Source organism: Apostichopus japonicus, chromosome 23 (assembly GCF_037975245.1).
Source record: "Apostichopus japonicus isolate 1M-3 chromosome 23, ASM3797524v1, whole genome shotgun sequence".
Classification (NCBI taxonomy): domain Eukaryota; kingdom Metazoa; phylum Echinodermata; class Holothuroidea; order Aspidochirotida; family Stichopodidae; genus Apostichopus; species Apostichopus japonicus.
In genome coordinates this window covers 15,997,011-16,009,182 of record NC_092583.1, presented here as the reverse complement: position 1 = coordinate 16,009,182, position 12,172 = coordinate 15,997,011, and the positions used below count along the sequence as shown (strand labels likewise).

Here is a 12,172-nt window from a genome sequence, read left to right as displayed (position 1 = left end):
ATGGAAGTCATGAAGAGAGAAGGCTATGCGAGCAGGCTACCGGATGTAATCTTGATCGGCGCTAAAAAATGTGGCACAAATGCACTGAAGTTCTACCTGGAGTTTCATCCGCAGATGTGTGTGACAGGCTACGAGGTGCATTACTACGACAGGTACGATAAACACAACGTAAGCTGGTACGAGTCCCGACTGGCAATTCCAAGGAAGGATCAATTGCTATTTGAGAAAACTCCAAGATACTTTGTGACCAAGTCCGCTCCTAGAAACATGAAGAGGGAGCTACCCCGAAACATCAAATTCATCTTGCTGGTACGGGACCCTGTGAAACGTCTGTTATCAGACTTCCGCTTCACTGCGATCATGAGGACCAAACGGCAATGGCGGATGAGGCAGAGCGCAAAATTGGAGACCGAGCGGTTTACTGCCGAGGTGACCACAAACGGGTCAACGGCCATCAACAGCAGTAGTCCCTTTGTCTACACAGGCGACTATGCCTTACACTTTAAAGAATGGCTGAAGTATTTCGACAGGAGTCAATTTTTGATTATCGATAACAGTGACATGAAGAGAAACCTCTTGGGAACCCTTCAATCTGTGGAGCAGTTTGTGGGGCTTGATCCCCTTTACACTCGGGAAATGTTCACGGCCGATGGACTGGGTGTGAAAGTCAAGGCACGCACCATGCGAAGCATAACTACAGATGATGAAACCTTCCCACACCCAGTCATCAGTGATAGAATTGAAAGAATGTTGCGAGATTACTACCGACCTAAGAACGAAGAATTTGAGCAACTAGTCGGTGTGTCTTTCCCTTGGACTCTCCTTTAAGTGAATATAATAATCTCTGGATGATTAAGCAGTAGGGCAGCCAAAGTTGAGCCAATGAAATCCTCAACATCCCAACTAAATATTGCCGCAACTGTTCTTTGAAGCTGGTGCTCAAAGTAAGCCGAGGCTTCCTTTAGCTAGACTCACACAAATGAATTATTGGGACAATAAAATGGCAGTTTGACGGTGACTGTTCATTAGAGTGTCAGGGTAATGAGTAGAGAGAGAGTCCAATGTGGTCCCAGACGTGATCTTGTGCTAAAAACATTATTTAGAGGGCCTACAATCATGGGGCTATGGACCAAGCAGGAGAAAGACAAAGAGTACACCCACCACACAATATTATTTTACTGAACTTAGAAAGAGAGTGATCAGAGGCCACATATGCTTGGAGATACAAAAGTCTGATCCTCTAAACACTTAAAATGAAAAAAAGATAAGAACTGCATCTGACCAAACTTTTAATACCTTTTACACACATTTAGTACAAAACAAAATCCACAACAGTTTCAATTTGTAAGTTATGTTTTGAAATTTAAGTCCCATGGATGAGAAAAACACGTATGCTCCGGTTAGTGATGTGATATTCTGTGTTCTGCCTCATTCAATCAGTAGTGCCGGGGGGGGGGGGGGAGTGGGTCAGTGGAGGGGCCATGGATATAGGGGGAAGGGATTACAGGGTCTCAAATATCCAAATATTCATGACACTTCAATGTAGGACATAGTGTCAATGTTAACAAGGTGCATATTTTAAATTATTTTCGAAGACACTTTCTGGGTTGGTTGTGAAGTAATTTATCATTAACAGTATCCATACATGTTAAAGTCTCAAGCTAAGTCGATATTGATATTATTTCAACCAAATAATGCCTTCATGTAGTTCACACACATAAAAAAAAATAATAATCATAAAAAAAAAAAAAAAAAAGAACCTTTAAAAAACGTGCACTGTTTTACCTTAATTAAAAGCTAATATATGATATAAGTGTAATTCGAGCCCTAAGGTACCCCCCACCCTCACACCTTGGAAGACAATACAAAATATACATTTCTCACCAGACTACAAATACCTGTCAAGCATATTTAAGAATGTATTTACCTGCTCAATATGCAAATTACTGCTCAATATGCAAATTACTAGTTAGAAACACAAACTCTACTGGGTGAGTTTCTATGTTACATGTCTAACCGCTCGCTCCAGATAAGCCTTTCTTATAATATCTCAATATCTTGATACGTGAGTTATCTCTAACTAACTGATATGATGATCCATAATTTCATGTATTCCGTCCGTTGGTAATGGACGAGGTAGGCCTACACATAAACCTGTCTTTATAATAAACATCAGCTGGCACGGGTTAAGCATTTGTGGTGCAAACAACTAACAATTTTTTATTTTTTTTAAAATCTGTCTCACCAACCTCCATCTAAACGTTCTAGGTCACAACAAATTTCAAATTACAGAGAACATAGATCGTTTTCTTTTGTTCTTTGTATGTGTCAGATACATAGCAGATCTTTAAAGGGCAACCAATCTTATCAGTAAGATGAACTTCCTGAACGGAACAGTTTAAATTGACATCCTTTCATGCCAAGTCGTTATACGGGGTCAACTGGTATTTCCCGGGCTGAATATGTGTTTAGACAGGTGTTGTAATTAAATGTCACAGTTCACAATAGCTATTAACGTTGTCATACAACACATCTGGCAAAGTTTGGTAGTTTATGACCTTTGTCATCGAGACAGAGAGTGTCTCTAAAGTGTTCAGATTTTGGTGCAGTGTGCAAACAGCTAATTGCCTTTGGGTAAGTACAATTTTAGAGCTTTATAGTGGATGACATTACTGTATGGCAGAAATATTTACCAAATTTTTGCTTCAATGGCAATTTTCCAACCAACTAGGAGCTATGAAAACAAGTCCTCATTCTTGATGTTTTTCTTGTCTGCATTTCTAAATTTAAAAAAACTATATTGCCTTCCTTGTTATTGTAGATTCGCTGACATTATTTACTTGCAATAGTCTGTGGCAAAAGCTCAAGAATAACATTGTTCTTTTCACTTAGGTCAGCGCTAGTATACATTTTGAAAAGAAACCCCATGACATCCTCCAAACGTTTATATTTTTTAAGTCAAAAGTTCAAAGGACATTTAAGGACACTGGTCTTCTTGATAATGTTTTACAGATCGGTTAATAAACACTAGATCACTGGTATTTCAACATGTTTTTGCTTGAATATCCCCATTTTTAGCCTTCATCATCTAGCCTACCCACCAGTGGCAGATGCTGTGGCTTTGAGGGGATTCCCCTTTCTTTTTGATAAGTTTAAAATCAAGAGTGCTTAGTTGCAAAGTGATAAATATATATATATATATATCGTTTATGTTCAAGATTTTTCCACTTTTTGTTTCACAAATATTGACCAATTCCCTCACCCCCCCCCACCCTTTTTTTAACTTTTTGGTAATCCTCGTTAAGGTTTTTGGGCAGCCTAAAAACGAGTTGCGACCCACACTTTGCATATCAGGGATCTAGTTACTGCCCTGCCTAAAACTGTTTCTGACAAGCTTTCAACTGATACTTTGACTCATTGCTAACATGTCATTTAATGGATAACTTTAGGCACAAAATTAAATTAGAATATGTTGTAAACCATTAGAAAACACTACTGGTAGTCCAGGTTACAGTTGTTTATATGAGGTCTACATGAGATCTACATAAGGTGGGTAATCGGTCCATGGTTTACCAACCTGACCTGGGTGATTCAATTGGGACCAAATTCCAAAAGGGGTAAACTTGGTAAATTGGATAGTAACCGAACATGGAATGCACCTTTTAAGCCATTCAGCTTCAACCCACATCCACTTGTAGTTGCTTACTCATAAAAACAAAATAAATAACTGCATACCAGACACTATATAAAGTCTTCTTGTATTACAGCAGAAACATCACAATTTTTTTTAAAGCGAAAGTTGCTATTCCTACCTGGGGCTTATCCGTAGCAAATAGGAGGGATGCCTTCTGAAATCTACCCAGGGGGTTGTTTCTGTCCAGGGTCATGGCTCGATTGATGAGTGCCAAAGACTGATCTGGCTTGTGAAGTGCATGCTGTGCCTATTTCCAGAAAAGGAAAAAACCAAAAGATAACAGATATTTTGCTGGTCCAAGATACAAATGCAACTAACATAGGGTTAGAAGTAATTAGTTGCACGACATGTTGGAAGAACAAAATGGAAGTTGCATGTTTTATCTTCATCACATCATTAAACTGTACGTTCAATGTCAAAAGTGTTTGTAATTGATCGGTATTAACCTACACTAAAAAACAGTCAGCACAATCAATCAAAACAACTAATAACAACTAATAACATATCATGATTCGCAAAAGTGTTTCAAAATTAGAACATGAAAACAATTGTTTTTGTGGGAATTGTAACATTTACGCTAAAACTTCAGATGTCATCGGGAATCTATGAACAGAGTGTATCTGATCTAACAGACTTAAACAGTATTTAAGATAGAAGGCCATTATGATTTGTTGTGATGCATTTTTAATGTTAACCAAAATGGGAAAGCAAGTTTGGAAAGTTAAAACCGTTTTCTTACCACGCTCAGATGAACCAAGAGGACAGCATTCTGTGGGTTTATTTCTATGGCTTTCTTGTAATGCACCTCTGCCAGGGCAAATTTCTCTTGTCGATAATATATCATTCCAATTCCGTACCTGCATAAGAAACAAAACAGAGAAACTATTACCATACACCGTTCACTCTCTAAATATTGACAAGCATGGACGAAATCTCTCTGATTCTAGCAACCTGAGTGAATTTTTTCAGATTGTGACCAGGGTTGGGAATTCTAAGCTAGTAATCAATAATTGCTCCTTCTGCATTAATAATCTATCATTTTGACTGCAAGCAGCAAATTTTTTTCCAGATTGTGACCAGAGTTGGGAATTCTAAGTTAGTAATCAATAAGTGGTTAATTCTTATCAGTTTAACTGCAAGCAGCAAATTTTTTTTTCAACCAGCAAGAAATAATCTTGTTAATTTGGAATTTTCACGGTTTATGAGAGTAATTCAGATATCATGACAAAGCTTTTGTTTACTCTGAACAAAGAGTTTTAATTTCACAACCTTAATGTGTTGTCTGTTAATTGCTCGGTGCACAACTGTGGTTGTTCTCAAAAACAATCCTTCATGCGTCACAATTCAGTCTACAAAATGGAAAATTCTTGCCAGAAGACTGGACTAAAGGAGAAATTTGGACTTCTTCTTGGTTCCATTCACTCACCATCCATTGTAATGTCTTGGATTAATTCTGATAGCATTTCTAAAGCACTTCATGGCTTTCTCCAACTCCTCTGTTGCTACATATTCATGGCCTAGTAAAGTATATGCATAGGCAAATTCTGGGTCCACCTGCACAAAAGAGAAAACATGACTATATAATTAGCAGAAATTCGATTTCAACTCAACAATACTATTACATTAACAATGTATGAATACATCTCGTAACGTTATGTAATATTGATTTATTTCATAACATCGTTCAATTTCTGAATTACGTAAAGTGATCACAAACTTACACTTTATGCACTTATTTGACAACGTTAAGTCATAATGTTATGTAATATTTATTTCAAAACATCATTCAATTTCTGAATTACGTGGAGTGATCACAAACTTACACTTTTATGCACTTATTTGATAACACTGTAGGTTAAGGTTTCGAGAAAAACAAGGTTCAAAGTTGTAAATTTTTCGACTTTTATTCCACCATTTGAAGTTAGATTTGAATAGATAAGTTAGTTATGTACGTCGTTATGGCATCTTGGTGTCAGTGAGGTTGAGAAAGTCACAGAAAAGGATGGAAAAAGCTGCTTTTAGTTTTGGAAAACATTTCTTTTTCTGTTATGACTTTTAAAGTTAATACTAGAAAGCTTGAGTGACTTTTGTTAGCCAAAAGAAAACTTTGAAAAAATTTGCCAAAACAAAGGTTGTTTACTCTTACCTGGATGGCCCTTTGAAAGAAATTGATGGCAGTCTGGTGTTCCTTTTGTACACTAAAGCAATTCCCGACAGCACACCACACCTGAAATGTCACGGAAGAAAAAGTAGAAGAGTGTAAACAATATGGTAGGAGGTGCATTAAATTATCTTCTGTCATTTATAAATACATACTGAGGGTCTGGCTCGCTATGTAAAGGTACTGAATTAAGACCAAGGTAACCCAGTGGCCCAATGGGGCCCGCCCCTAACCCATGAGACCCGGGCCCTGCCAACTGATGATACGCAAGAAATTTTACAAGCATTACTCACCATCTTAATGTTGGGAATAATTTAGTACTGAAATTGTGTGTAGCAGTTTTGAAGTTTTGTCTTTATACAAAGTACACTGTTTCCTGTGTATAAACACTGCTATACATTTTTGCATAGCAAGTTTACCCACATAGTATGGCATTTTACTATGCATTACTTGATAAATGATTCCCTGTAGTTATTATTATTCGGTAAACATGCTTTGAAGATAAATTTCATGACGAGTACCTCAGGTGAATTTTTATCGAACGTCGTAAGAGATTGAGCTAAGGCGGATAACTCAACTTCTTTATGTAGATGCCATAAAACAGTGGAATAAATCTCCATGCCCTCCAGGTAATGAGACTCCAATTTACGTAGTCTTTTGAAAATCTTTTCTGCCTGAAATGAGAAAACATGATTTCAAAGAAAATTACAAAAATATTACAGAACAAAACATAATAATCAAAAATAAGAGAGAGTGCCATTTGATGCTTTAATTACTAAATGTTTATTCTAAATATTGTATTTTATATTATTTTATCGGACAGTTATATTCTTTCATCTACTGTTATTCTTTTCAATGCTGCACTGGGACACTTTCTGCTTGCCCAGAAATTTAGCAATTGGTAGGTAATTATCTTAATGAATTCCTGAAAACAACAATTTTTCATCAACTTTCATTTTACATGCAAATAAGTCCATTGTGTTACTCCTCAGCTAGATCTTTGCTGAGTGTAGAGATTTCTTTAACTGAATCGTTTTTTTCTTCTTCTTTCACACAAGTTTTGCTCTTAACTTTTTTCCCTTCAAATTCAGTAGCATCGAAGCCATGCTTTGTTTAGTGCCACTCTGTATTCATGATACTATTAAACTAATTATACTTTGAAATGTAGTGAAACACACTTGCTGCAAAACACACACATCTTTGCGCCTTACATTTACTGAGATTGAAATTAAATTTTAGCAATGTAGTGGATCTTTAATCGACCATTAAACTTGTAAACGGTTTGACAGAGAAGTCGACTCACCAATTGATATTCTGCTAATTCAGCATGAGCTCTTCCTAGTTGAGAGAATATCCACCCAGTGTTTAAATGATGAGGTGGGATGGTGCTGAATTTTTCAATGGCCTTTCGACATTGAAATTGGGTAAGTGATACATAGGCAGAACCAAGATCCCTTAGCAAGGAGAGTAGACCCTCTGTTAGGTTAAGAAAAAGAAGATTGAGCGATGATTTACACATCCTTGTAATTTGTACAAAAATATTATTGAAAATACTTTGGGTATGAAGGAAGTGGAAAGGAGCCTGCCAATTAACAAACATACCTACTAGAAACAAACTTCAGTAAAAACATACTAATTAGAAACATACTTACTAGAAACATACTAACTAAACTTACTAGAAACTTAATTACTAATAGCATGCTCTTCCAGAAAAATATTTTATTAGCGAGAACAAACTTTGTAGAAACATACTAATTAGGAACATACTTACTAGAAACATACTAATTAAACTTACTAGAAACTCAATTACTAGGAAACATACTCTACCAGAAAAATATTTATTAGCGAGAACAATCTTTGCAGAAACATACTTAGTAGAAACATACTAATTATGAACATACTTACTAGAAACATACTAACTAAACTTACTAGAAACATAATTACTTAGAAACATACTCTACCAGAAACATATATAAGCGAGAACAAATTTGTAGAAACATACTAATTAGGAACATACTTACTAGAAACATACTAATTAAACTTACTAGAAACTTAATTGCAAGAAACATACTCTACCAGAAAAATATTTATTAGCGAGAACAAACTTTGTAGAAACATACTTACTAGAAACACATACTTTGTAGAAACATACTAATTAAACTTACTAGAAACTTAATTACCAGAAGCATGCTCTACCAGAAAAATATTAATTTTTGAGAACAAACTTTGTAGAAACATACTTACTAGAAATACATACTTAGTAGAAACATACTAATTAAACTTACTAGAAACATAATTACTAGGGAACATACAAGAAATATACTTACCAGGAACATACTAATTAGGAACATACTTATAAGAAATGTACTTCATAGGAACATTACAGGTAAATTAATTTGGTAGAATATACCAATTTAAGCCTTCTGGTCATTACCTATGATCTTTAAGTCCAAACACTACACATTTACGTAAATTTGTTTCAAACTAACCATCATCTCTATTGTTTAGTTACTCCATACAATGATTACATTGTCACATATATATTCACCTGCAGATGCTTTCTGGAACGTGAGGATCTGAGCGTGAAGGTTGGCGTAATTTTCAGCCTTGACGCTGCTCTTCAACTTCTCGTCCGATTCCGATGATTTGATGATGAGATCGGACTCGTGAGATGTGGTTATCGAGGACGACTTGACTCCCCTTGTTTTTGTCTTGCCCTTGGTCGCCCTCGTCTGTCCGAGTTTTGATCTTGTCGTTGGCTTTGTTGAGGTATTTTCCTGAGTGGAAGAAGGACGAAGAAAGAGAATATCAATCCAGGCCTATAGTCTGTCTGCTATGGACGGCTCTGAGAGACATCTTAGTACGATAAGAGACGAGACAAGAGAAACCGAGTGCTAATGAGACAATTCCTGATAACTCTTTTAATTAATTTCATGTAATATTCCAAATATCTTACTATGTATGCATGTATGTATGTATGTATATGTGATCTTCCCGCAAGCAGGAACTCGCGAAAGAAGCCATGGAGGCTTATAGACTCGCAAGCTGACCGAAGCCAATCTCTCGGCACACATCCATTTAACGTCCATGTCGCGAAGTTGTTATTGAACAACACCCTTGCCAGACGACACACCTTGCTGTCGGCGGGGAATCGAACCGGGGATCTCATGACTGGGGGACGCCGGCGTTAACCACTAGGCTATACACTCTGCCTAACTATATTAAGTGTTTCTCCTTACCCATTAATACTGCAATCAGAGATTACAATTCCAACTATTTTTAACTAGCCTCAAACTGGTTCATTGAGCTAAGCATAGATATACAAAGGTTTCTTTGTTTTATCTTTGAAGTGTTTTATTTTAGCCTCTGAAGAAGATCCTGCTAGGATCAAAACGTCAGGCCAACTTACTTTTACACATTCTATTACACAGGCTCTCTAGTAGATAAGCAGTTTGCTAATAGTTTTATTTTATTTTGTGTTTTATTTTAAACAGTTTTGAGTTAACTTATTTAGGTACTAATTGGACAAACATGCTTTCATGTAGGCATACAAAAAGCATTAAAAACTCACCTTTACTGAACTGGCATTGACAGAGTTGGCATTACTAAAAAGACGAGAGCTTCGCCTGACTCCGTGGTGTGCCGACGTGAAGAGCACCTGTGCAGGACTGTTTATCACAGAGAAAACATCAAAGAAGATAAGAGAAAGAAGAATAACAGAATATCCAAAGCGGTGGTGTGTTACTTTAACATGTACATCTAGGGACCCTCACTCTCTTCTGGACATTTCATTATCTTTAAAGATGAATCCACACATATTGAAATATCTGGTGTGGACAGTTTGAAGAGGATACTCACGATGGGACGGAGGTTGAAAATAGTGCCTAAGAAATCTGTTCCTTAGTGTTACTATCATAGTTATAGTTGAGCTCACAATGTGTTTTTATTGTTAAGAGCCTAGATACACTGATGTGTAAACTTCAAGCTAAATACAACCATCCCTATCTCCTGTGCATTCATTGTCTTAAGGATTAATCCACAAATACTCGAATATCTGGTTTGACAGTTTGAAGAGGAACCTTACGATGGGACGGAGGTTGGTAAAAGTTCCGGAGAATGTGTTTTTTTAGTGTTAACATCATAGTTACAGTTGAGCTCACAATGTGTTTTTATTGTTAAGAGCCTAAACAGTGATGTGTAAACTTCAAGCTAAATACAACCATCCCTGTCTCCTGGGCATTCAATATCTTAAGGATTAATCCACAAATACTCGAAATATCTGGTGAACATTGACAGTTTGAAGAGGATACTCACGATGGGACGGAGGTTGGTAAAAGTGCCGTAGAATGTGATTCTTTAGTGTTGCTATTATTGTTGCCTGATTGGCTGAAGACTGGTAACTTTGGAGGTTTTCCAGCTGGTAAACCTCTCCTCACAGCCTGTTGAATGCGAAGATACATCAACATGAATTTTCAATAGGTTTATAGTGAATGCACACCAAGCACCAAAGAAATGACATAAAATAATGCTGAATAGATCAACAGAATTGCATACTTCTGAACAATGATGGAACATCAAGAGGACCATTTCAATCCACCAATTTCAGATTCAGCTTTTTAAAGCATGGATTGATTGAAGTATTCAAGCTACCAAGCTGTCTGTAAAAACTGGTACAAAGGTCAAATAATACATGCATGCTAATTCTTCTTTCTTCATGACATAGGCCATGCAGCTACTTTGTTTTATTCAATAAAATAAAAATTCGCATTTAGGAACTTCAGGTCTTTGCCAGAAAGTGAACTACAAACGTGCTGTCTTACAGCAAAGTAAGATAGGCCTTAGAACTAAGTCCAGTTAACATTCCTACATGTAGGCCCACTAGCAAGTAACTAAATAAGACTAGACAAAGGTTGTAAAACCAATATGATTTTTGTATAGTAGAAAATTACTCATTATTTCTGAGGAGAACTATTACATATTTGCTACTAACCCTAACCCTTGCAACAACAGTGCAGTAAAATGATACTTTTTTTAAGGAAAAGTCGCCCAGGAAAGAACCTAGGCACGGAAACCAAACTACCGAACGACTGATCCGCTCTCAACCCCAGTTCCCTTGCATCGGGACTGTGACTGTGTGATCATTGTCGGGTGTGCATCACCATTCCCCTCGAAAGGGAACAGATACTACACATGATCTTAGCCAAAAGGCAGTAAAATGATAGGTATCAGCACTCCTTGGCAGTCTATAGCAGAATCCTTCCAACAGTAGGACAACCTAGAAACATGTGCTCCTGTTGTGCCACCAAGCATATACAATATATACAGAGAGTAGAAATTTTCCACTCATGAATATTCATGTAGTGAATTTGTTGTTGACCAATTACATTATGACTATTCTAATAACCAATTAACATCAGAATAAATATTCATGAAATATCAAGAAATTAACTACAGATTTTACAGTTCTAGTGACCTGGTGACAATTGCACTATGAATATTCTAATAATCAATTAACATCATTATAAATATTCATGAAATATCAAAGTAATTAACTACAGATTTTACAGTTCAGGTGACCTGGTGACAATTTTCAGAAATTCCCTTCTCCCTCTCTAAACATTCATCAAACACCAGTCATTTTCTTGTGGCTTATACCATGCATACACTTTTATTTTTATTTTGAAAAACCAAAACAAAGAAACACACATGTTTAAGTACATCCCAACTTAGAGTTTTTAAATAACATTAGAAAGTAAACAAAAAATCTAATCATAGAACCCTATGAATGTACCCTTCTTGGAGCCTTTGGTTCTGGTATTTGAGCATCAGTAGCTTGGGGGCTGATAAAAGTAGGTGAGCCTGCATCCCCAGGGCTGGGGGTATCCAGAGGTAAAATTCCAAAACTGCACGAGAAAGAAAATGCCTTTACCAACTTATAGGTCAAACTGGTGACATATTGACAACTTTTATTGGTATTGAATTGTAAAATGCTATACAGAATGGACAAATTGCTATACAGATGCACAGCAGTTTTTGTGAGACTGATGCCAACCTTGTTCATCATTATCATATATAGAAATACAATTTGTTAACCTTAAAAATATTACACATGTTAACTGCCTTATAAACTCTGCTCTAGGATTTGTTGCTTTAAAGGCTACAGTTTGATTTCAAGATGAAGCAGAGATCTGTGAATACATTATAAACCAGCTGTTAACCTTTATTATCAGGTCTTACAATTTGGGCTATTTACTAGCTAAATGTTAGTGGATTTGTCCATTTGCCAGTAAAAATAATAAGACACTGGTAATTCCCTG

At 36.5% G+C, this 12,172-nt stretch overlaps 1 protein-coding gene across 1 annotated transcript in view; it reads right to left on the bottom strand.

Moving 5' to 3' along the window:
* LOC139964448 (cell division cycle protein 27 homolog) overlaps positions 1–12,172 on the bottom strand; it is a 34,111-nt gene that overhangs the window by 12,791 nt on the left and 9,148 nt on the right. Inside the window, exons 8-17 of the mRNA XM_071966011.1 lie at positions 11,647–11,758; positions 10,170–10,294; positions 9,427–9,523; positions 8,404–8,632; positions 7,159–7,331; positions 6,377–6,529; positions 5,841–5,921; positions 5,121–5,248; positions 4,434–4,551; positions 3,813–3,941 (exon numbers count right to left, since the gene is read on the bottom strand). Coding sequence (XP_071822112.1) covers positions 3,813–3,941; positions 4,434–4,551; positions 5,121–5,248; positions 5,841–5,921; positions 6,377–6,529; positions 7,159–7,331; positions 8,404–8,632; positions 9,427–9,523; positions 10,170–10,294; positions 11,647–11,758 — 1,345 coding nt within the window. The remainder of the gene's footprint in view (positions 1–3,812; positions 3,942–4,433; positions 4,552–5,120; positions 5,249–5,840; positions 5,922–6,376; positions 6,530–7,158; positions 7,332–8,403; positions 8,633–9,426; positions 9,524–10,169; positions 10,295–11,646; positions 11,759–12,172) is intronic.